At 32.8% G+C, this 23,489-nt stretch overlaps 1 protein-coding gene and 2 pseudogenes across 1 annotated transcript; 2 read left to right on the top strand and 1 right to left on the bottom strand.

Annotated features, from left to right (window-relative positions):
* Positions 1–1,978: 1,978 nt before the first annotated feature.
* Positions 1,979–5,334, bottom strand: LOC112292130 (endoplasmic reticulum oxidoreductin-1 pseudogene; annotated as a pseudogene).
* LOC112292918 (putative RNA 3'-terminal phosphate cyclase-like protein) lies at positions 5,302–7,079 on the top strand. The gene has a single exon (XM_024541906.2). The coding sequence runs from the start codon at positions 5,378–5,380 to the stop codon at positions 6,506–6,508; it is 1,131 nt and encodes a 376-aa protein (XP_024397674.1). The 5' UTR covers positions 5,302–5,377; the 3' UTR covers positions 6,509–7,079.
* A 2,679-nt stretch (positions 7,080–9,758) lies between these two features.
* On the top strand, positions 9,759–11,527 carry LOC112292129 (cytochrome P450 94A2-like; annotated as a pseudogene).
* Positions 11,528–23,489: the final 11,962 nt, after the last annotated feature.

The raw sequence follows: 23,489 nt of genomic DNA, 5'->3' as shown, positions 1-23,489 counted from the left end.
TGAGTGTCAGCACTTCATCTTTTAAACAAACATACCTTCTACTACAGACTTCAGATATTGAAGCAATTCCTCTAATCATCATAACATCAATGAGAGTGAATGAAAAATGAACATAGCATAATTGTTAGTGAGTTTAGTCCAAATATGAGAAGTACCTACCTCAATGAACGACATTAGCAATAGCATAAATGACAACAATAATGCTGATTATACTTCCAATTAAAGCCCAAGCTCCCTATGCCCCCAATTCAATTCATCCTCTTTCCTATTAATTCTTGCAATAGAATTGCTCCAATGTGTAGCTACAACAATTATTCTATTAAAATAAGTAAGTAAATGTGAAAATAAAATAAGTTATCTTATAGAAGATATTAACTTAGGTAAGTTGCTAATGGTTAAAGGATTAATTCTTGGTATGTGGAAAGGCATCATATGATTATGGGACAAGGCCAAGAGTTAAGAGTCATAGTGAAGACAATAAATGATCAATCAAGAAATATCCAATGACTAGATAAAAATATAAAGTATATACTATAGAGTATCCTTAAAGTAGGTGAGTTAGCAAAGGATCCTTCAAACAAAATGGATATGCTAAAGACATATCCTTGTAGTTGATAAGATGCCAAAAGATATATTTGGTATATATTTTTGATAGATGTAAAAGTCAAAAAATGGAAGTTGTTGTAAAGAGCAGCAACCACCACTCATAAGAAATGGGTGTTAGAAATGAGAGTCATCTTATTCCATACTCTTTTTGTGTAAATCTTGCTAATGTTATGTGTTGTAACTTCAAAGATGTCTTTTTTCAATAATCTCAAAATCTTATTATCACAACTAGTCTTATATATAAAAATTAATGTGTTTTGTGAATTAATAATTTTCAAAATTTATGGCTCAAAAGTTAAATTATAGCTTATTTTGCTAAAATAATATTTTATTATAATTATTATTTAATGATATTATTATTTTAATATATATATTTATAATATATATATATATATATTATTACTAATGTTATTATAGTTTTTATTCTTAATTCTATAATTTTCCACCTATCTAAGACTCAGTTGTTCAAATGATTGCTACAATCATAGCCCAACTCAAGGCAATTACAAGATGCATCAATTTTTTTTTATCATGATTACATGACTTATAAATAGGCCTATTTATTCTATACAAGCAATCAAATTGTTACAACTTAAAAATATGCTAGCAATTTGTAAGTCATTGAGAAAAAAACATTATACAAAAAATTATAAAAAGAAAAATGGATACATGACAATATTGTCTTGTAAGAAGGCTATTAGGAAAAAAATAAAATAAAATAAAAAATAAAAAATGAATGACTATAGTATAAAGAAGCTTAAATAAAAATATTATAGCAAATTATCTTAGAAATATAGATAATAGATAAGGAGGTAATAAAATTTAATAAATATTAATATTTGTTTTATAAAAAAATACTTCTATTTATTTTATATGGCTATAAATGATGCAAATCAAAGTAGATAAGAAAAGTAATTGATTTAGACATATTAAGAAAGAAGTTAAGAGTAGATTTTAGCAAAATTTACTTCAAGAAATCAAGAATTGATACTTAGAGAGGATTGGTTGTGAATTAGTGTCATAATCAAACCTTAAGGCATAAAAACATGCACCTATGGTAATTTTAGGTTTCTTTTGATGATCAAAAAGTAGATATGATAGCAAACAAAAAAAAGACACTTTTGGCTTTGATATTGAATGAGATAAGTTTGTAATGACTTTGAAAAGAATTTGTAATGTCAAAGTTATTTTGGAGTGACTTTGGATTTTGAAAAATATAAAGAATTTTTATTTTAGAAAATTGTGTAAGATTAGTAGATGATCTATAAGTAAAAATTTGTGATTGTATAATTAGTGATGTGTTGAATCTATATTATAAGTTGGAGCTTGATAAAATGATTTATTTATAGTTTATTAGAATTCAAACATATAAGGGTCTTAAGAATTGTAGTTTAAAAGATCAATAAAAATTTCTAAAATATATAATAATCCACCAATTGTATTGAGTTAAATATTTGGATAATATTATTTGACTTGATTTTTAATAATCAAGCAAAGTTTCAAAGCCATTGAATGATATATTTAAGAAGTAATGGCATTGAAAGATTGGCATTAAAATTGAAAAAGGAAGCTAATCAATAGTAAAGCAGATTTTAGGATTTATATTTTATTTAGTAAGTTGGATCGTTTTCAAAAAAATTGTACTTATTATCAACTTAGTGATTGAGAGGTATAATTTTTTTTAAATGTCTATTTTTAGATTATTAGTTATTGGGATTTTAATATGTTATAGAATTAGATAAGAGTTTGTTTAAGATGTAAGTTTCAATTAGGATTTTATTAGGATTTGATTTAGGATTTAGGATTTGATTAGGAATTATTTTAGAATTTGAGATTTCATATAGTTTATTTTAAATTTTAGGATTTCATAAGATTTAATAAGGATGTGGTTTAGAATTTATATTTGATTATGATTTGTTTAAGATTTTTTTGGATTTTATTAGAGTTAATTTAGAATTTAGTAGGATGTTTTTAGGATTATATTATGATTTGGTAAGGATTGTTTGGAATTTATTTAGGATTTTTATTTTTAATAATTTTTAGGATTTTTTTATTATTTCTTTATGATTTTTATTTTTAGTATTTTTTTTATAATTTTTATTTTTTATTTTTTTAATATTAATTTATGATTTCTTTATGTTTATTTTGTAATTTTTCTAAAACTTCTTTTGGATTTGATTAAAGTTTGATTAGAATTGTTAAGGTTTAATTGGAGTTTTTTTAGGATTCTATTAGACTTGTTAAAACTTTCTTGTTGTAATTTCTATTTTATCTTCCATAGTTAAGTACCAAATGCATTCTCAAGCAAACTTCACAAAATATGACAACCTATAAGAGGAGCTTACAAAAAAGAACACATAGAGGAGCATTTGAGAAGAATGTACAAGGTTGTGACGACATGTTTTGATGCCTTTTTCATCACAAACACACAATGATGAGCATCGACAGTGCAATCAAGCGTTATGATTAAGGATTAATACACTTAAAGAGCTAGAGTGATAATTGCAGTGGTGTAATACTTGCAATTCTTCCACCAATTCTCTTAATTAGTATGGGTTGTGTCAATGTAATCGCAGCACTGGAGTTATTTCTCATGCTTGGAGGAAAACTCATCGTATATTTCCAGTGGGTGCTTGTCTTAGACAACTGTTTGATTCATGTAGACTGTTTTAGATTGTAATCATCCCTCACTGAATCGTTTTGAATTTGTCTCAGGAGATCATACAAGTGGAGACCTCTTAAGGAAGCGGCAGGTCTTCAAGTTGCTTAGGAAGCGAACACAGTTCTTTCGGCTTCATTTCTTTTTTCCTTTTTTTCAAACAAGCATTTTATTGTTAGGCTAGACCTAAGATTTGGAGCTTGCCTCAAAACCGGCACTACTTGCAGCCGACGCAATCCATCAACGCAGTTATGTTACGAAAATTCTTCTGCAACTGTGGCTTCAAATCTTAGGCATCTGGTCCTCGCCACATTTTGGCCTCATTGAAAGGGATGGGACATGCGATGCGGAGTCGCTCGCTGCCAACTAACGCTACCATCAGCTTGTGAGTATGATGATCCTCGGCGTCATTGCCGGTAGAATACTCAGCTTCGGACAAGTATTTCTCGGCCTTCGGCAGGGCTCTCAAAACGAAGTGGTACGTGAAGTAGAGGTTCTGCACACACTCAGGATGTCGAAGCACGCGATCATGCATCAAGAGAGATATTTTTGGGAGAGGTATTCCTTCCCCAAAAATTCCTGGATTTGTCCATCAGGTAATCCCCAACAATATGGGTGGAGATGGTTGTGTGAAGCCCTGAAATTAGCGTGTAAAACACACGTCTCTCGGTGCACAAGTTCTTTTCTTATTCTCGAAACAATTTTGAGAGTAAATGGCCTTCCAAATTCGACATGCAGACTCCCCTTTGTACCCAGTACACTTCTCTGGATTCAAGAGCAGGTTCACGTAGGTCAAGTCCGTGCTCTCGCTCTCGTCATCGATAGTCCAGGGGTTGTCCTTATCAACCCACACAATGCTGCCCGCACCCTTGTTCCGGCGTGAGCAGTAGAGGGGAAAGTAAGAGAAGCGGCGGGACCCGCGCAGTGGATGGAAAGAAAGAGGGAGGGGGGCCAGGACCCGTGCAGGAACAAGGGAGAAAAGGAGGGGACCGAGACCCACATCAGAACTAGAGAAACGGGATCTGAATGACCTAATCAGAAGTCTTGGGTGTGTGTTTAGGAACTTAGGATGTGCTTGTAGTCTTAGCCTTAACAATATCCTATATATATATATATATATATAAATTTATTAATATTATTTAAATACTGTAATTCAAATATATTAGAAGTAAATTTTTATACCTTTTTATATTATTTAGTTGTAAGTAATAATTTAAAAAAATTAAATTCTACATAAATACCAATAAGTTTACCCATATATTTATATACATAATATTTAAAATTACATGATTATCTAAATTTTTCTATGTTTAGGATGATAATTTTCAAATTCTAATAATTACTATACACAATCGTATTTAGTACAATTTTTATGTAAATAATTATAATTATTTTTTTAATCAAGTTTTTTTGTATTATAAATATATAAGTATGCCTTTGTTACAATATAATTATTTTTTTATATAAAAAATCAAAACATTTGTGTTTTACTAAGATAAAAAATAGATTTAAAAAAATCCAAAAATGTTATAAATACTTTGAGTGAAATATAAATAAATTAAGTTAAACTATGTGTTTTTGGATAAAAAAAATTAAAAAATCAATTAAATCATTTAAAAAATATTAAAAATTTAAATTAGAAATCAAGTTTTAAAAATAATATTGGAAGGATTTTAATTCAAGGATTTTAAGATATTCTTCCATATATTTTATAAAACTTCGTTTACTAATATCATGTTTGCACCGATCACAAAAATTATTTTAAGGCCATTGTAAGGAAAATTTCCATATTGCATTATGTGCGCTACTTTGATGATTAATAATCTTTAACGATTAGTACATTTTTTTTTCAAAAAATTATATGAATTTACAAATATTAATAAACCTTTATTGTGAAACACTGTTGCGGCCACATTTGGGGAGGTCTGCCCCGACACCTTGAAGCGTAATCCAGAGAAAGTCGAGAGCTGCCCAGGCGCAACGGGCTGCCCGCCCGGACGCAGAGGCAGCGTGGTAAGAGAGGATGTGTTTTTGTGATTTAGGGTTTTTAGGGTCCAAGGGGTTTTCATTGTCGCTTGTGAGCTTGGGAGCTGGACTTGGAATGCAGAGACGATGGGTGGCGAGGTGATCAAGCTGCGGGGCGCTCAGCAGTTCCGCCAACGCTTACTGCTAGCGACGCTGGCCGGCGCTACGCTACGAATTGATGATATTCGAGCAGAGGATTCTCGCCCTGGGCTGCGTGACTACGAGGCGTCGTTCCTGCGTTTGCTAGAGAAGGTGAGCAATGGTTGCTCGGTAGAGATTAATGAAACTGGAACTAAGATTCGGTATAAACCCGGGGTTTTAATTGGTGGCCGCGACCTGGTGCACGACTGTGGGACTGGAAGGTCAATTGGGTATTTTTTGGAGTCGCTGCTTGTGTTGGGATTGTTTGGGAAGAAGAGCCTGACGATAACCTTGAAGGGGATTACAAATGGTGGTAAGGATCCCTGCATGGATACGTTTCGCACTACAACGTTGCCTATATTGAAGCACTTCGGAGTGCCGATGGAAAGTCTGGAGCTGAAAATTGTGCGCAGGGGCGCGCCACCTCTTGGTGGCGGGGAGGTGCGTCTGAAAGTGCCCATGGTACCCACTTCTCTCACAGCGGTGACTTGGATGGATGAGGGAATGGTGAAGCGCGTGAGGGGTGTGGCTTATTCTTCTAGGGTTTCACCTCAGATGTCTAACCGGATGGTGGACTCCGCGCGTGGCGTTTTGAACCCCTTCCTGCCTGATGTTTACATCTTTTCTGACCACGTGAAGGGCGATGAGGCTGGTAAATCGCCTGGATATGGCATATCTATGGTTGCTGAAACCACAACTGGTTGTCTTTTGAGTGCTGAAGGGGCAGCGCTCACCCAGTCGCACGACGAAGATGAGGACACGGAGAAGCAGGAGAAGGCTATGCTGCCCGAGGATATTGGGTCTCGTGCCGCCATGCTCCTGCTGGAAGAAATCAGGGAGGGTGGTGTAGTTGACTCCACACACCAGAGTCTTCTGTTCCTTCTTTGTGCTCTGTGTCCGGAGGATGTGTCTAAGATTCGAGTTGGCAAGCTTTCTCCACACGCAATTCTGACCCTAAGGCATATAAAGTTGATTTTGGGCGTTCAATTCAATATCAAGCCCGATCCCACCACTGGTACCATTATATTGACTTGCGTCGGAAGTGGCTACAAGAACATCTTTCGAAAGACTTCGTAGTGTGTGTGGAGTTTATCAGAAAGTAGGTGTAGAATCTTTACATTCTTTTGGAGGTCTTGTGAGTTTAATTCTAGTTGTCTGGTGAACGGGGGGTTTGTGGTGTGGGATTTTGTGAGGTTGCCACAGCAGTGTAGTGAGGTGGGGGTTTGGAAGCGAATGGTCCGAGACAACGTGGAAACACAGGGGAGTTAGGTGGAAGACAGTGACATGTGTGAGGCTGTCATTGACGACGACCTGCTGCTGTCACTAAAACGTTGCTATAGTTTTGGTTTTAGGGAATGGTCCGTTGTTATTTTTCCCTGTCGGACATAGGTTTTATCTGCAGTAAGAGGAAGGTATAGAGGTATGAAGGAGACTAGCGAAGTAAAGAAGTATCAGGATGCTCAACTATATAGGTAGTACTTGTACTTAGGAATATTTTGTTTCTCATCATGTTTTCTTTTTGATTTCTTTCTCACACAAATGACAAGGAAGCAGTTTTGGATGGAAGAGTCCAAAATCTGTGAACCTTTCTGGTGGTATGCTGGAGGAGTCCTCGCAACGCAAAATCACTTCAGAGTTTTTGCATTTATTTGAGCTGTATTACAACCATCAGGTGCTTGCGACAAAATGGGGTTTTTTTTTTGTGTTCATATATATATTGGCAACGTTTTGTCGTAATGCCGAAGGAAGTGAACTATATTTCAATGATGTATACGTACAACTCGTAGTTTTGTAAATATATTGGAGGTTAACTACTTCAGGGAGCTGAATTTTCTAATTCTGGCTGCGTTGTCATCTGGGCATGCCTTCATGCATGGATTTAATCCACATGCATGCCAATCAACTTGTGTAATTTGGGTATGCATTGACAAATAGGGATGCAAATTAGCTCTTATAAGCATTGGACCGGGTGACGAAGCCACTCTTGCAATATACTTTTTCTCTGCCTGTTTTTATCAGCACTTGTTCATTTTTGAGTAATATTAGATTAGTTGGGGAACTATCTACATTTCACGGAATGGGTTTGAAGATTTTTCACGCTTTGCACGGGTTCTTCGTGAACACTCTGGTGTCTAGGGTATGGAGCTTCTCCATGGGATTGCCATGAAGATTGTACGGTTCTTAACATTGTCTGGTCATTTTTATGCTGCGTGTGTCGTGCTTGAAAGCCTTACACTTTCGCCCTACGGTGGTTTGGGGTTTACAACGATAAATTCCGATGTGTTATTGTGGAACAGTATTGAACAGCGTATTTGTTACTACAGGTGTTATGAAGATACTTGGGACTGAGTTCGGGGTGACCACCCGAACACCATTTTGAGACTGAATATCTCAATATAATGATTAATGCCTAGTGGAGATTCTCAAAGTTTTACAATGTGATATTTGGAGTAGAGTTTTCATGCACTTCTCCCCAAGGACGACCGATAATCGTCAAACCTTATCAAATTCTCAAACATTCTTCTGAACATTCTTGCGAGGCTCTAAGAATCTCATAATAATGTTATTCGTGAGTGGGCAGTGTTACCAATTTCGAAGAATCAAACTTGTTGAACAGTACAAAGTCTGCCACCCGGGCTTATTGCACACTTCACTACTGGTACATCAACTTGGATGGATTTTAAAAATCTAAAATTGAAATCACTCAACACTCCACCTTTGATATGACCAACCTCTTTGACAAACCATTATGACAGTACGAAGGGTTACAATTGGATTATATTCGACAGTTGAATTCTAGAGTTCAACCTTACTGGGCACCATGACCAACCACATTGGACATTCTGAAGGATGACTTTTGGATATTCGAAGTCCCATCAAATTCATGGTAGAATGTATCTACCTTGCTTCGCATTGTTATTATGTAGATGGTGCGGAGTATGTGGCCAAGCTTCAATTTCTACTGACTTGTTTTATCCTTTCAGAAAGGGGATCTGCTTTCAGTTCCTCACAAGTTGTTTTAATCATGTTGCATCGATCACCTTTTCACAAGGGCCCTGCTTTCAGCTCGGAAGTTTTTTCTCATTACGAGACGGTTTTCTCTTTGGATGGCGACCGTTCTTGGCTTTAGCATGTGGCCGGTGCGGCGTATGTGCCCAAACTTCGATCCTTTACGAGCATATGACTGCGTGTTGATGTCCCTTTCCTCATAAAGCCCAATATATTTTCGAAAGTGACTCTGAAACAGGTGTTTGAAACTATATTGAATACATTTCTGACATATAAATCTATAAATCTACCCCTCTAAAATGTGATGCAATTGCATGCCTTACAGTATTTACAAGGTCCCAAGCCATACCAGTCACAATACTTGTGGTCCACCCTGAGGTGGGCTTTATGCTATACTGTACCATGAATGAATTAGAGAGAGCCCGTGGAATGAAGATTTCCAGTTGGTGGAGAGTATTATACATGAAAACGCTTCCCACCAACTAGAGGTCGTCGGTTTCTTGCACTCACGCTTGTCCGACTTTCATCTTGAAGCTGTGCATCAACTCGAAGTGTTAGGATCTCTCGGCGATGAAGCCGATAGGCACCCAGAACGTGAGTATCGTGCGGTAGAGTGGAGACTGGAGAAAAAGCATATAAGAGGAATTGTGGTGAATCGACCAATATCTTCCAAGGGCCAAAGTGGATGCAGACCGAGAATTTTCGTCTCCCAGAGCGAGCCTTTGTTTGAACTGTAGGTACACCACGAAGGACGCTTTGAACCTATCTGTATATTTAACTAATTCTGATTCTCAACTTTTTAGAAATGAAAAGTATGTTTGTCATATGGGTGGCCCCTTGAGACATGTTCTGAAAGCTTGAGTAGACACAGGTGTCAGCGTACTCTGGGGTCCATTGCAACATTGCCTTATGCCTCGATTCCAGCACTTATACGTCGCATTCCAAGGACACGGGTGAATAGAATGGAAAAATTGCAATTCAAAGCGAAGACACATGTAGTGTGCAGGGTTGCAGATTATTATTGATACGTGGTAAATACTGTAGTAGATTATACGTTGACACATGATTTGCAAGCAATAGCGTGGATGGTTAGGAGAGGCTTCACCGTCGACCACAATCTTCTACTTTGAATTGACAAGTTCATAAATTTCCACATAAAGGAGTGCTGCTTTTGTGCTGTGAAGGTGACCATTTTTTGTTTGATCTCTTGAATCGGCTTAAACTTTAGTTTTCATCCTTTCTAATTTTAGTTTGATTTGCTGACCCCAGGCGTCAGCGTACTCTGGGGAGGTCCTTTCAATCCTGAAACGTTGAGAAGATGGATAACTCCACAGTGACATTGCACAAGCTGGAGTGTAATCCGCCAAAGTTGTTTGAATCCAGTTTCGGAGTTTGGACTGCGACTTGCATTGTTGCGCTCTCATTCTTGTACAAGTGGTGGAAGAACCATCCTCTTTACGGGAAGAATCCGGGGGCCAAAGCTTACCCCCTCATCGGAAACCTTGTAGAGTTTCTATGGAATATCACGCGAATTTACGACTACGAAACAGACCTCATGCGAAGTAAGAAAATTCTAACCATCCGAAACTCATTGACATACTGTAGAACGACGTACATGACGGCAAATCCAGCAAATGTCGAGTAGATCTTGAAGAAGAACTTCGCAAATTATCCCAAAGGCGAGTACATTCGTAACACCTTCCAAGATTACCTCGGGGAAGGGATTTTAAACGCTGATGGCGACATTTGGAAAATGCAGCGGAAGATTACCAGCAACGAATTCAGCTTGCGCTTCATGCGAAATTTCATGATCGACAACGCGCAACAAGAGATCGATATTAGGCTCCTGCCCATCCTCTTACGAGCTAGTGATGATCAGAAGCAGCTGCTTGATATGCAGGATATCCTCAAGCGGTTCAATTTCGACAACATCTGCACGCTGACAGTCGGAATAAATCCTGGTTGCTTGGACTTATCCCTCCCGAATGTGGAATTTGAGCAGGCATTTGACGAAGCCGCCGCTTGCATAGCCCACCGATTCACTAATGTTTTCTGGACACTGTATAAGGCACTCAATATTGGCTACGAGAGACGATTGAGAGACTCAGTTCCCCACATCCGAAACTTCATAATGCCCGTCATTTAGGAACGCCGCAAGGAGATGACGGAATCCAGCAACAAAGTCCATCGAGTGGACCTACTCTCTAGGTTCATCGACCACGGCACAGATGATTCTGAGAAGCTCTCCGACCAGTTCCTATGCGACATGCTTGTCAGCTTCTTCCAAGCTGGTCGAGACACCATCGCCATGGGCATGACGTGGTTCTTCTTGGAGCTCACCAGCCACTCGAAGTCGAACAGAACATCCTCGCCGAGATTTCAGCAACCCACAATTCCAGCTCCGTGGCTGCGTGCTCATCCTTCGACGAGCTCAAGAGCATGCATTACCTGCAAGCAGCGCTCTTCGAGTCCATGCGGCTACACCCTTCGATCCCCGCCGACCAAAAAGTCGCCGCCAGTGACGACGTGTGGCCAGACGGCACGGTCATCCGCAAGGGTGAGACTGCTGGCTACTCTCCATACATCATGGGCAGGATGGAAGCTCTGTGGGGTCCGGACGTGATGGAGTACAAGCCTGAGCGATGGCTAAAGGACGGCGTCTTTGTGCCGGAGAACAGCTACAAGTTCCCAGTGTTTCAGGCAAGGCCTCGGATCTGTCTAGGCAAGGACATGGGCATCATGACTATGAAGCTGATCGCGGCGTCTGCTGCAGCGGTTCACGCTGTCGGTACCCGATGGATTCCAGAGCTTATATCAAGTGTCGGTGGTGTTAACGATGTCGGGCGGTCTGCCGGTGCGTGTGCGTCGAAGGTCATGACAAGACCTCGCTTGCGATCGGGCCCGATCGATCTAGTGCTCCATCGATCTCTTCAACTGCAGTCTCCGCAACCATCTGATCTTTTCCTCAAGCTGAAGATCATGCTTCCAGCTCCCTTCGATGCCACTGATTTGCTTCCTAAAAGCTTGTGTAACAGACTACGAATAAACTGCCGGGCAAATATAATAAAAACAACCCACACGAATTGAGATTGTGGCAGTGTTTCAATTCTTGAGCATCGAACTTATTATTAAACTTAACTTCACCTTACTTTGTGTAGACCAATGGTGACACGGGTAAGGTAGGTCATAGGGATACGGTTCTAGTGTTAAATAATTCTCTGGATTGCTGAAATTGTCAAACGTATTTATGTTAATGTTTATATATGGTGTATATTCTTATGAGAGTGGGTACATGTTAAAATCATTTGCTGGTTGTGGATCTAAGATGAAGCCTCATGTTGGGGTTGACAGGGCTTTGATTGGTAGCCAAACTGCCAATTAGTTTGGAAGTTGCTAGTTTGAAAAAAATTCTTTCCTATTGGTCTTGGGCAATTTAATCCATCGATAGGGATGTGATTTACCATATAATCATATTATGGTAATTTACCATATAATATAGCCTATCCAATATTATTATGTTATTTATCAAAAGATTATCTTTCATTTGGTGTATTCAATCCTCTTGAAAAAAGAAAATTTGCTTGTTTTTAAGAAATAAATTGAGATGTGTACAAATTTTGAGTTGAAATCAATGATCAAGTTATTAATTATTAAAGTTTTATTTTTTTTTAGGATTTGGTAGGAATTTGGTTAAGATTTTGTTAGAGTTTGATTAAGATTTGATTAAGGTTTAGAATTTGGTTAGGTTTTTTTAAAGTTTGGTGAAGATTTGATTAGAATTTAGGATTTAGGATTTATTTAGGATTACATTAGATTTTATTCAAGATTTACTTAGGCTTTTTATTTTTAGTATTTTAAAAGAATTTTTTTGGAATTTGGTCAAGATTTAGGATTTAAATTTTATTTAAGATTACATGAGGATTTCATTAGAATTTCATTACGATTTGATTGAGATTTACATAGAATTAGTTTAGAATTATATTAGAATTTGGTTAAAATTGTATATAGGATTTTTTAATTTTATTGTTTCTTTAGGATTTCTATTTTTAATATTTAATTGTTATTTCTTTATTATTTCTATAGGATTTTTAGTAAATTTCTTTATGGTTTCTTTAAAAAAAATTAGGATTTCTTTATGTTTTTTTTTAATAAATTTCTTTAAGACTTTATTTAGATTTGATTAAGATTTGATTAGAGTTATTAAGGTTTAATTGGAATTCATTTAGAATTCTATTAGAGTTGTTTAAACTTTGTTGTTGTGATTTCCAATTTATCTTCCATAGCTAAGTACTTGGTGCATTCTCAAGCAAGGCTTCAAGTAATACGATATTGTAGATGTGACAATATTGATAAAAATATATATAATAAGATCTTATACAATGGTTGTATCAAAATTAAGAATACTTTTGACCAATAAAGAGTAGATGTAAAATTTTAAAACATTTAATATTTTGTATTCTCTATACAATTTAAATAGATTTATTTTTCTATATATTATACAACTTTATATAAATGTACAACAAAGACAATAAGATCTTTATACAACAAATATCTCTAACATTAATTAGGCTATACATGAATATCATAGTGACATACAATCTTCTATTGTAACTATAAGAATTAGAAAAGTCTTATAATGATTATTCAAAAATATTAAAATATCTTATAATATTAAATAATATATATAATGACTCAAAAAATTGTTTCAATGTTGACATATTTTGAAAAGAATGGTATATTATAGATGAATTGTAGTGAATAATGACACATAGTTTGTATAGAAAATAAAGTATTCCTTTATAGCTACCAAATGAGATCAAGTTGAAAAGAATCTATTAGGTAATTGCAGAGCTATGACCAATTTAATTTGGAGTAGTATTCAAACATTTTTTTGAATGTAATGTCTAATTTTTAGATTCTATCAATTATTCAACATTACAACATTCTATCATCATCAAATTTACTATGACAATATTATTACTAATCTAATAACATCATTAAAAGTACCATTCTTAATTACAATTCTTGGCACGGACATATTCTAAATTACTACATTCTAGGACTTTCTAGAATCTTCTAAATTTTTTTAGAATCTTCTAGATACTTATAGAATCTTTTACAATCTTTTAGAAAGTTCTATAGGCTTCTAGAAGCTTTTTTAGACTTCTAGAAACTTTTGTAGAAAGTACCACAGACTTTCGTAACCTTAATTATAGTATAAATAAGAATCGTTGGAACCACTTTTGCTATCAATCTCATTCTTTGTCTTTAATCTTGACATATTTCTTTGTTAGATTCTTGTATCCTTCACAATTCTTGAACAACAATGAGACCCATTTCTCGCTCTCTCCAAGGCAACATCATCTCTTCTCTTCTTTATTCTAAAAAATCTTATGGCCAGATTATTTTTGAACTTGGCTATAACAAAGCTACTATCTCTAGATTAGAAAAAAAATTACTTTTAATAAGAATAATTCTAAATTAAATAGACCAAAAAAACTAACTATAGTAGATGAAAGGACAATCATTTGCCAAATCAACATTAAAAAGGTTGAAAATGCTATTGAGATTGCTAAAAATCTTAAAAATATTATCAATAATCATGTGTCAATCCAAACCATTCAAAATATTATTAAGAAATGGAATATGAAAGCCATGGTGAAAAAAAAAAAAAAAAAAAAAAAAAAAACCATTACTATCTACTTGCTATCAAAAATAATGTTTGAATTTTGCTCTAAAATACAAGAAATGGATTATGGAGAATTGGAAGAGGGTTATTTGGTCAAATGAGACAAAAATCAAGAGATTTGGATCAGATGGTAGAAAGTGGGTGTGGAAATAAAAGGGTCGATCCTTGCTTGACAAGAAGATTCAAGAAACAGTTAAGCATAGGGGTTGAAATATAATGATATGGAGTTATATGGGATGGAATGGAGTTGTATAGAATAGAATGGAATTAAGAGGATGGCAAAGGTTGAAGACATGATGGATGCCAAGTAATTTGTGGAAATTCTTAAAAAAAACCTGCTACCTAGAATTGAAGAATTTGACATTTTTGACGAAGGGGTGATTTTTCAACAAGATAACAACTTCAAGCATAATTCAAAACTAGCATGGAAGTGGTTTGACCATCATGGAATTAAAATAATAGATTGGCCTGCTCAATTGCATAATATCAAAGATATGAATCTTGAAGAAAGAAAATCTTCAAGACACTCTTGTATCACTGAAAGGAATTAGAAAGTCACTCAAAGATGATATAATATTAAACTAGAATAGCTAATGCTAAAAACAAGAAGATTAGAAAGTCTTGAAATAAGACTAAGGACTAGAAAAGCATTGACAAGGGTGAAGAAGGCTTCATTCTTCCTTCCATATATATTCTTAATTAGGAGTTATATAGCAATATCTTATAGCACCTTCAAAATGTATTGACTTTGAAAGTCATGTATCTTAACTTACAATGTAAGTTTTTTATATGTTTTCTATATAATTAACTTATTTTATAAGCTATCAATATGTAGTTAACTTGTTGACTAAGTTTCTAACCTACCAATCAATTACAAACACATGTAAAGTCAAGCAGTATCTATAAAGCTTTTAGAAAGCTTTTCCAAAAGATCTTATAAAATTAACCTATTTTTATCTACTTTTATCTATTTCTATCTAATCATATATATATTTATTAAAATACCTATATATATCTATGATATTATCTTCTTTTCCTTCTTTTCCTCTTCCTTTCTAGGGATGACTTCTATAACAGTAGTCTTCATATGTTGAAGAAATCGAAGATGCAGCAAATTGTATTTGTCACATACTCCTATATTTGTTCTCTTTGAAGATGGTTGATAGGCCTTTTTAGCCATCAATAGTATCCCATATTAGGGCAAGAAGACCACCTTGTTATTTGGTCATTGTTGAGGCTTTCATAACTTCCTTCAAATAAAATATTTGAAACACTGTCATGAATTGTTCTTATCTCTAATAAAATCACCAAACATTGGAAAACTCTTCCAAGGTCGTGATACCAAACACATTGTATCTCGCTATTTAAGGAAGGACATATCGTTCTTGAAGATCTTCATCTCAATTTTTTTGTCTTTAAGGTTGTAAAAATTACAAGGTCTCATCTAATAAGTCTGCAAATGAAAGCTCTTAAGTTGAATCTGCTAATTATTGGTTTTTTATCTCTTTAATTATACAGAAGCTACAAAAAAGGATAGAAGGTAGAGTATTATCTTCTTTTGATCTTGTTTCTTTTATAGCAAATATTTTCTATTCTTCATCTTGATTTTGATAGATTTCATTAATGAAAAGCTTTAATTCTCTTTGTTACATTTATAAGATTCTTTGTTGCATCCAATGTATATTTATTAATATCATATCTACAACAATGAACAACATATTCTAACCTATTTTGGCGCCACCTTGAATCTAAGACTTCTTCCACCTTGAACTCTTCTTTATTATTCACTTCTATATGAAGAGGTGGCATTTGCCTTCATTTTGAAATATTCACTATCTTATACAACTTAAGAAGGAACATGTGAAATACAAGGTGGATCTTCATAGACTCCAATAGATGTAATCAATAAGCAACAAGATTGATTTGTTCATAAATAGGAAAAGGTCTTAGCCTACAATAGTCCAACTTATCACAAGCACAAATAGTCTTGATATTGCTACAAAGTAATCATATCTTATCACCCATATTGAATTGTGGTTGTTCTTTGCGATAGACATCTGCATAGGTCTTGTGTTGTTCTTGAGCTTCTTTTCATTGTGTCTTTACTGTTGTATGTAGCTCTAACAAATAATTTGCTAAATCTTTCTTCTCAAGATTACCAACTTTTGAAAAGTCAAAAGTATCAAGTCATGGATGATAACCATAATTGACACAAAAAGGTGTTTGTTGAGTAGAAAAATATAACAAATTATTGTATGCAAACTCTACCAATGGCAAAAGAATTATCTAACCATCTTGATGATAATTGATAGTACACCTTAAATATTGCTCTAGAGCTTGTTTCATCTATTTTGCTTGCCCATTAGTTTGAGGATGAAAAGTCAAAGAGAGTTTTATATCTACTTTTAGAATCTTGAATAGGATTCTCTAAAATCTTGATACAAATTGAGTCTCCTTATCTAATATAATATCTTTTGGTAATCCATGATAGTGATAAATATTATCAATAAAAAGCTTAGTTGTTTCTACATCTCAAATAGATTTTATATATAGTACAAAATATGTCATTTCGATGAAGTGATCCACAATTATGAATATAAAGTCATATGAACTTGAACTTGAAAGATTTGTAATAAAATCTATAGAAATGGAAGACCATGGTTGTTCAAGTATAGGCAATGATTGGAGAAGTCCATAGGGTTGATAATAAGAAGTTTTTGATCTTGAACAATTATAACATGATTGAAAAAAATCTTTTACTGCCTTCCATATTTGCAGCTACCAAAAATCTCTAGATATAATCTATAAAGTCTTGTTGAATCCAAAATATCTTGTTGCTAAAAATTCATGATTTACTTGAAGAATACATAAATATATTTTTTTGTTTTTTTGTTTTTGTTTTTTTTTTTTCTTCTTCTTCTTCAAGAACATGTAGGTATCATTTGAAATTGAATAGCTTGTTTTTGAACTTGAACTTTAAAACATCATGAAATTTAGAAGAAAGATTCTTGATATTATGAATAAGAGGATTAAAGAATATACTTGATTGAATTTTTTTGATAAAGGTCGAATCAACAGTCAATGTTGATTTCATTGCTCAAAGATGAAAATACTCTAGCTTTAAGAGGATTGTTCTTTGTTGATCAAAAGATACATCTTCTTCTTATGGTGTAAGATAAGAGCATTTAGAAAGTGTATCTGATAAATTTTATAGTTTTCCAAATCGATATGTGATCTTAAAATCAAATTTTGATAATAACATGCTCTAACTATGTCGTATTGTAAATGCTTATAGTATGTAAAAATTAGTTAAAATATATTTTGTATTTATAAACCTTAATGTGTGTTAGAATAGTTAATAAAATAATTTAAAGAGAGTGGATATAAGAAACTTTATTTTAAATTTTATCTATTTTTATTATAGTATTTAAATTATATAAGATTTAAATGTTTAGTATAGAGTTTTAAGAGAAGGTAGAAGCCTAAGGATGAAAATCTAAACTACTAGGAGGCTTATGGAGAAAGATGAAATCAAGGCATGGTCGGATGAAGGCAAAAGATAAAAATCTTTATTCCTATTGGTCAAAGGTCATGCATGATGGGTATTAAGCAGGTTGTCTATATTCATAACAAGGGTTTTGGTGACTTTAAAAGGAGCATTTGAAAATCAAAAATAAGAGTTATAAAGTTTATAATTTGGGCTACAATTTGTATACAAATTTTAGAGGATTTGGAATTAAGGTGATGAAATTATAGCTATTTGAAGTTAAGATGTTGTTTAAGACATATTGTTGCTATTTTGAAGATACGAAGATTTTTATGATAGATTTTGGTAATCAAGAGAAGCAATCGCAAGGATGATTTTAAGATCTATATCTTTTGTGAAGAAATTTTTGCATTTGAAATTTGTATGAAAAAGTCATAGAGTATTGAAGATAGAACATATAATTCAGAGGTAGTAAGTAAGTAAGTTGTTTTATTGATAGTAATGGTTGGTGCCATATCATGAGTTTTCATATGAATTTTTAGCTAATTTTTTTTAAAAGTGTATGTTATTAAGTTTAAAAGCTATATATCAAAATTTTATGGTATTTAAATACTTAATTTGTGAGATGTGAAGAAATTTGCACACATTTATATGTAAGCAAGGGTTTGAATCTACTGTTAGAGTTTTGGCAATATCTCAAGTTTTGTAATGAATTTACAATTGAAATTTGTTGTAGTAGTTTTTAAAAATACATCAGTACTTCATGTAAAATTTGGATTTGTTTGAATAGTCCAATCGCAAGATATGAGCTATTGAAGTTCAAGAAGAATTTATCTTAAAGATATATAAGTTTTTTATGATATTTTTATCATATTTTTGGTGATCTTTGGTACTTAAGGCTTATGTATTGATGTAATTGCATCTATAGAGCTAATTTTATATATAGACTTGATTTTTTTTTTATTTAGAGGCTTAGTTGAGCATTTAGTGATAGCTAAAAGTCCAACGCTTTTATAAGGTAAACTTTTTCTATCTTGACAACGAGCTTGGCAATGATTCAAAACACGTACCAATATGAAATACTTGAGACTCTTATGATCTGTATATATTGTGACTAGACTTGAAGTGCCTTCTAAATAATGATGCCATTCTTGAAATGAATCCACAATTACAAGAAGTTCTTTGTTGTAGATCTCATAATTAATCTCGGCTGTTGAAATTTTTTTGGAATGAAAATCTACTAGATGGAGTTTGTCATTTGTTCCCATTTGTGACAATACTACACCTAAGGCAAAGTTTGATGCATCTATTTCCATAAAAAATATCTTAAAAAATTTGATATGATATAAAGTTGGTGCAGAAATAAATTCTTTCTTCAAAGCAATAAACGATACTTTGGCTTGTTTATTCCATTCAAGTTTGTCTTTACAAGTCAAACATATAAGTGGAGTTGTAACTTGAGAAAAGTTCTTCATAAAGATTCGGTAATAATTAGCAAAGTCTAAAAAATATTGCATATCTTTTATTTTTTATAGAATCTTCTAATCTATGATAGCTTGGACCTTCTTTGGATCCATCACAAGGCCTTTATTGGAAATGATGCATTCCAAAAAATCAACTTGAGTAGTATAGAATATATTTTTTTTCCATCTTTATATATAATCTTGCATCTCTTAGTTTTTGTAATATACAACGAATATAAATTTTATATTCTTTTGTGTTCTTAGAATAAATTAAAATGATATGCAAATAACAAGAATAAAATCATCAAGAAACTGACAAAAGACATCATTCATTAGATGTTGAAAAGCAGTTGATGCATTCATGAATCCAAAAGACATGACATTATATTCAAAATGTTCATACATAGTACAGAAAGTAGTCTTCTATTCATCTCTTTCTTTGATGTAGACTAGATTATATGCTCTTCGTAGATCTATTTTTGTATAGCGCTTTACTTGATTTAATTGATCAAGAAGTCTTGAAATTAAAGATAGAAGATATCTATTCTTAATAGTGATCTTCTTAAGTCTTCGATAATCCACACACATCTACAGAGATTTGTCTTTTTTTTTCACAAGTAAGATAAGAGCATCAATTGGAGATTTAGAATGGAATATAAAATTTTTAGCCAAGTTTTCATCAATATATTCTTTGAATGGAGTCAACTCATTTTGTGATAGGCTATAGATTGGTCCAAATAGTGGTTGAGTTCTTTCTAGAAGATCGATAGAACAATCATAAGAACGATGCTCTAAAAAAATATCTACATTTTATTTTCAAAAATATCTTAGAAATCTTCATACTAGCTAGGAATATCACTTGATATCTTCTCACTATGAGCAATGGGCATAGCATATATAGCAAAAGATGGTCCTTCATTTATAACATGCATTAAAGCTCTTGCACCTACTAATAATGGTTTGAATGTACTAAACTTATGGATTTCTATTTGCCTAATAAGACCTTGGGCTAAACTATGAAAAATATCAGGATTGCAAAAAATCTAGTTTATCTCAGGATTATATCTTTCTAGCCACAATAATTCTAAAATGATTGGATTAGAAGGAGATTTAATCTTATTAAATATTATTAAACTATTGTGATCATTAATTGCTACTTCTACAGGAATAATTTTATGTGTAACATCTTCAAAAGATAATGAATAACCATCTATTACTTCTAAATGCATAGATTTGATTTTCTTAACTAAAGATATATGTTGATTTTTGACAAAGTCTTCATCCATAAAAGAAGCTGAGGCTTCTGAATCCAACAAGGCTAAGACTTTGTAATTTTTTGGTCCTAAAAAAACTTCAATTGTAAAAGAAGGTGAGAAATTAGATGAGAGAATAAGACCTTTAGTAGATGTTATACATGATTTCAACCACACATTCTCTATTGTAGCTGGAGCAACTCATTTTTTGACACATTGTCTTCTTTCGTAATTGTACTTCTTATTTTGTAATTATGTTATTTTTTTGAACAATGTTGAGTAGTATGTTTAGCTTCTCCATAATATAAGTATAAGTCTTCTTGATGTTGTTGACTCTTTTTTTATTCTATAAGGGATTTAAAATGTACCGGATCAATTTGCATTAGTTCTGACTTTGATAAATAAGTTTTTAAAAACTTAAGAACTACTGTCATTATTTGATTTGTTCCTCTCTAGCCATATCTTTTTTCTTGACGTCTTTTAAATAATCGATTGTCACATGTAATGGCTTGAGCTATAAATTGTTCTAAAGATTCTGTCTTTAGTATTATCAATAACAAGTCTTTGACATTATCCTTCAACCTATTTCAAAATTCATTGATAAGGGCTTTATCATTCTATTCCACATCACAAGCGAGGTTTTGGAATTCAATAATATATATGGTCGTTGAATGTGATCCTTTCCATAAAGATAAGAGCTTGATCTTTGCTACTCTTTTTCAATCACTTTCTCCAAATGTAGTCGTAAACACTTTTAAGAATGAATTCAAATCATAAAAGAGTGACAAATATTTTTTTATTAAAGGTACAAACCAAAAGAGAGCACTTCTTGATAAAAGTATGCCTATGAATCTGACTTGAGTAAATCCATTGGGGTATTGGAAAGAATGCAATCCTAGATAGAGCTTGACTTGTTGCAAAAATCCTTTAAATTTTGATTTTATTCCATAAAACTTTTCAGGCATACTAATCCTTATCTCCATTATACTTGTAGAAGTAAAATTCCCTAGATTTGGTTGTGAGGTCGATCTACTTGCTTCCTTCAATTATACAACTTTTTGTTGCAGACTTTGAACTTTCTTTATAGGCATAGGCATAGTACCTCCATAATTCACGTTGGAAACACATAAGATTTTTACTCTTAGAATGTTGACAAGCTCATGAAGATCTATAATAGTTGCAAATCTATTCTCACTTCTGCTAAGAGTAGCATCCATAAACTTTTCTTCTATAGATGACTCAAATAAATTCAAAAAATTAAATTAGAGGATGGTAATCTGTAATCTCTAATAAAAATTTCTACAAAGAGGGATAGTCCACTTTCTTTAAGAAAAAGATCATTGTTAAAAAATAAGTTTTTTTGTTTAAACGTGGATAATCTGCAACCTTCAAAATACAACAATAAAAGTGGGATAATCCACTTAGTTCTAAAATAAGACAAAAATAGTATGTTATTACTCTTGTCAAACTATCAAGGACATGAATCTCGAAGAAAGAAACTCTTCAATACATTCTTGTATCATTGGAAGGAACTAGAAAGTCACTTAAAGATGATATAATATTAAACTAAAATGGCTATTTCCAAAAACAAGAAGACTATAAAGACTTGAAACAAGTCTAAAGACTAGAAAGGCATTGACAAGAGTGAAGAAGGCTTTGCTCTTGCCTCCATATATACTCTTAATTAGGAGCTATGTAACAATGTCTTATATGACCTCTAAAACATGTTGACTTTACAAGACATGTATCTTAACTTGCAAGACAAGTTTTCTATATGCGTGCCACATAATTAGCTTATTCCACAAGCTATCAATATGTGATTAACTTGTTGACCAAGTTTCTAACCTACCAATCAACTACAAACACATGTAAAGTTAAGCAATGTCTATAAAGCTTCTAGGAAGCTTCTTTAAAAGGTCTTATGAAATTAATCTACTTTTATCTACATTTATATATTCCTACCTAATGATATAGGTATTTACTAGAATATTGATGTATGTTTGTGACACCTGATCTTAATTCCATTGAACATCTTTGGAAACACCTCAAATGCCAACTCAACAGTTAGAAGATAAAACCAATGGAAGTTTGGAAATTATGAGAAAGAATAGCTGTTGAATAGAATAATATTGAAGCAATTTTTTACCAAAAATTAATAGAAAATATGCCTAGGAGGTTGAAAGCAATTATTAAGGCCAAAAGATATCCTACAAAGTATTGATATATAATTGGATACCACACTCAAAAAATATTTTCATATTGTTCCAAATTAGATTGGTCATAGCTTCACAATCACCTAATGGATTTTTTTTCAAACTCAACTCATTTAGTAGCTGTAAAAGAATACTTTATTTGCTATACAAACCATGTGTCATTATTCAATACAATTCATTTGTTATACACCATTCTTTTCAAAATATGTCAATATTGAAATAGTTTTTTGAATCATTGTATATATATAAAATACTTTTTATTAATTTAGGATTTTTTATTTTATTTTATAATTATTATATGTATCTAAGTAATTTAATTTATATTATCTATATTAATATAAGATATAAAATATTATTTAATATTTTAATTTTAATTAATTTTAGATAATTTAATTTATTTATTATTTATTAAAAAATATACATATATATATATATTATTCATGCTACCACAATTTTTTCTAATACTACTATAGTTTTTTTTTTTTTTTTTTTTTTTTTTTTTAATTGCTATTACAACCTCTATCAACTTAATGCTTAATACTTTATAATATTATACACTCTTTATAAATGCTTCTCTTATATGTTCTTTTCATATATTCATCTTATACCTAACATATCTATAGCTCTTTCTTCTACTTTTTGTGTACTATTTATTTTTATTTTTTATTTTATTTTTAAAAAATTATTATGGAGCTTGATACTGCTAGCACCTTTGCAAGTTGAAATGCTTTGATTGCCTATGTGCAAAAGATGGATCTAGTTGCAAATTATGTAATTATAATAAAAAAAATTGACAGGGCTTACAATTGCCTTTAATTAGATTATAATTATAGCAAACATTATAAGTGCATTACCACCAGTTGGTGCCAATACTTGTGCCATCCCATTGAATGAAGTAGCAGCATGGCACATGAATTAGGGCAGCTTTAGTACAGTTCCTATTT

Source organism: Physcomitrium patens, chromosome 15 (assembly GCF_059467195.1).
Source record: "Physcomitrium patens ecotype Gransden chromosome 15, ASM5946719v1, whole genome shotgun sequence".
Classification (NCBI taxonomy): Eukaryota; Viridiplantae; Streptophyta; class Bryopsida; order Funariales; family Funariaceae; genus Physcomitrium; species Physcomitrium patens.
Note: the sequence above shows the minus strand (reverse complement) of the source record. Positions and strands in the feature narration are given on the sequence as shown.

What these genes read in the sequence shown, in the direction of transcription:
- LOC112292918 (XM_024541906.2), top strand. Translation starts at nt 5,378, where the DNA reads ATGGGTGGCGAGGTGATCAAGCTGCGGGGCGCTCAGCAGTTCCGCCAA.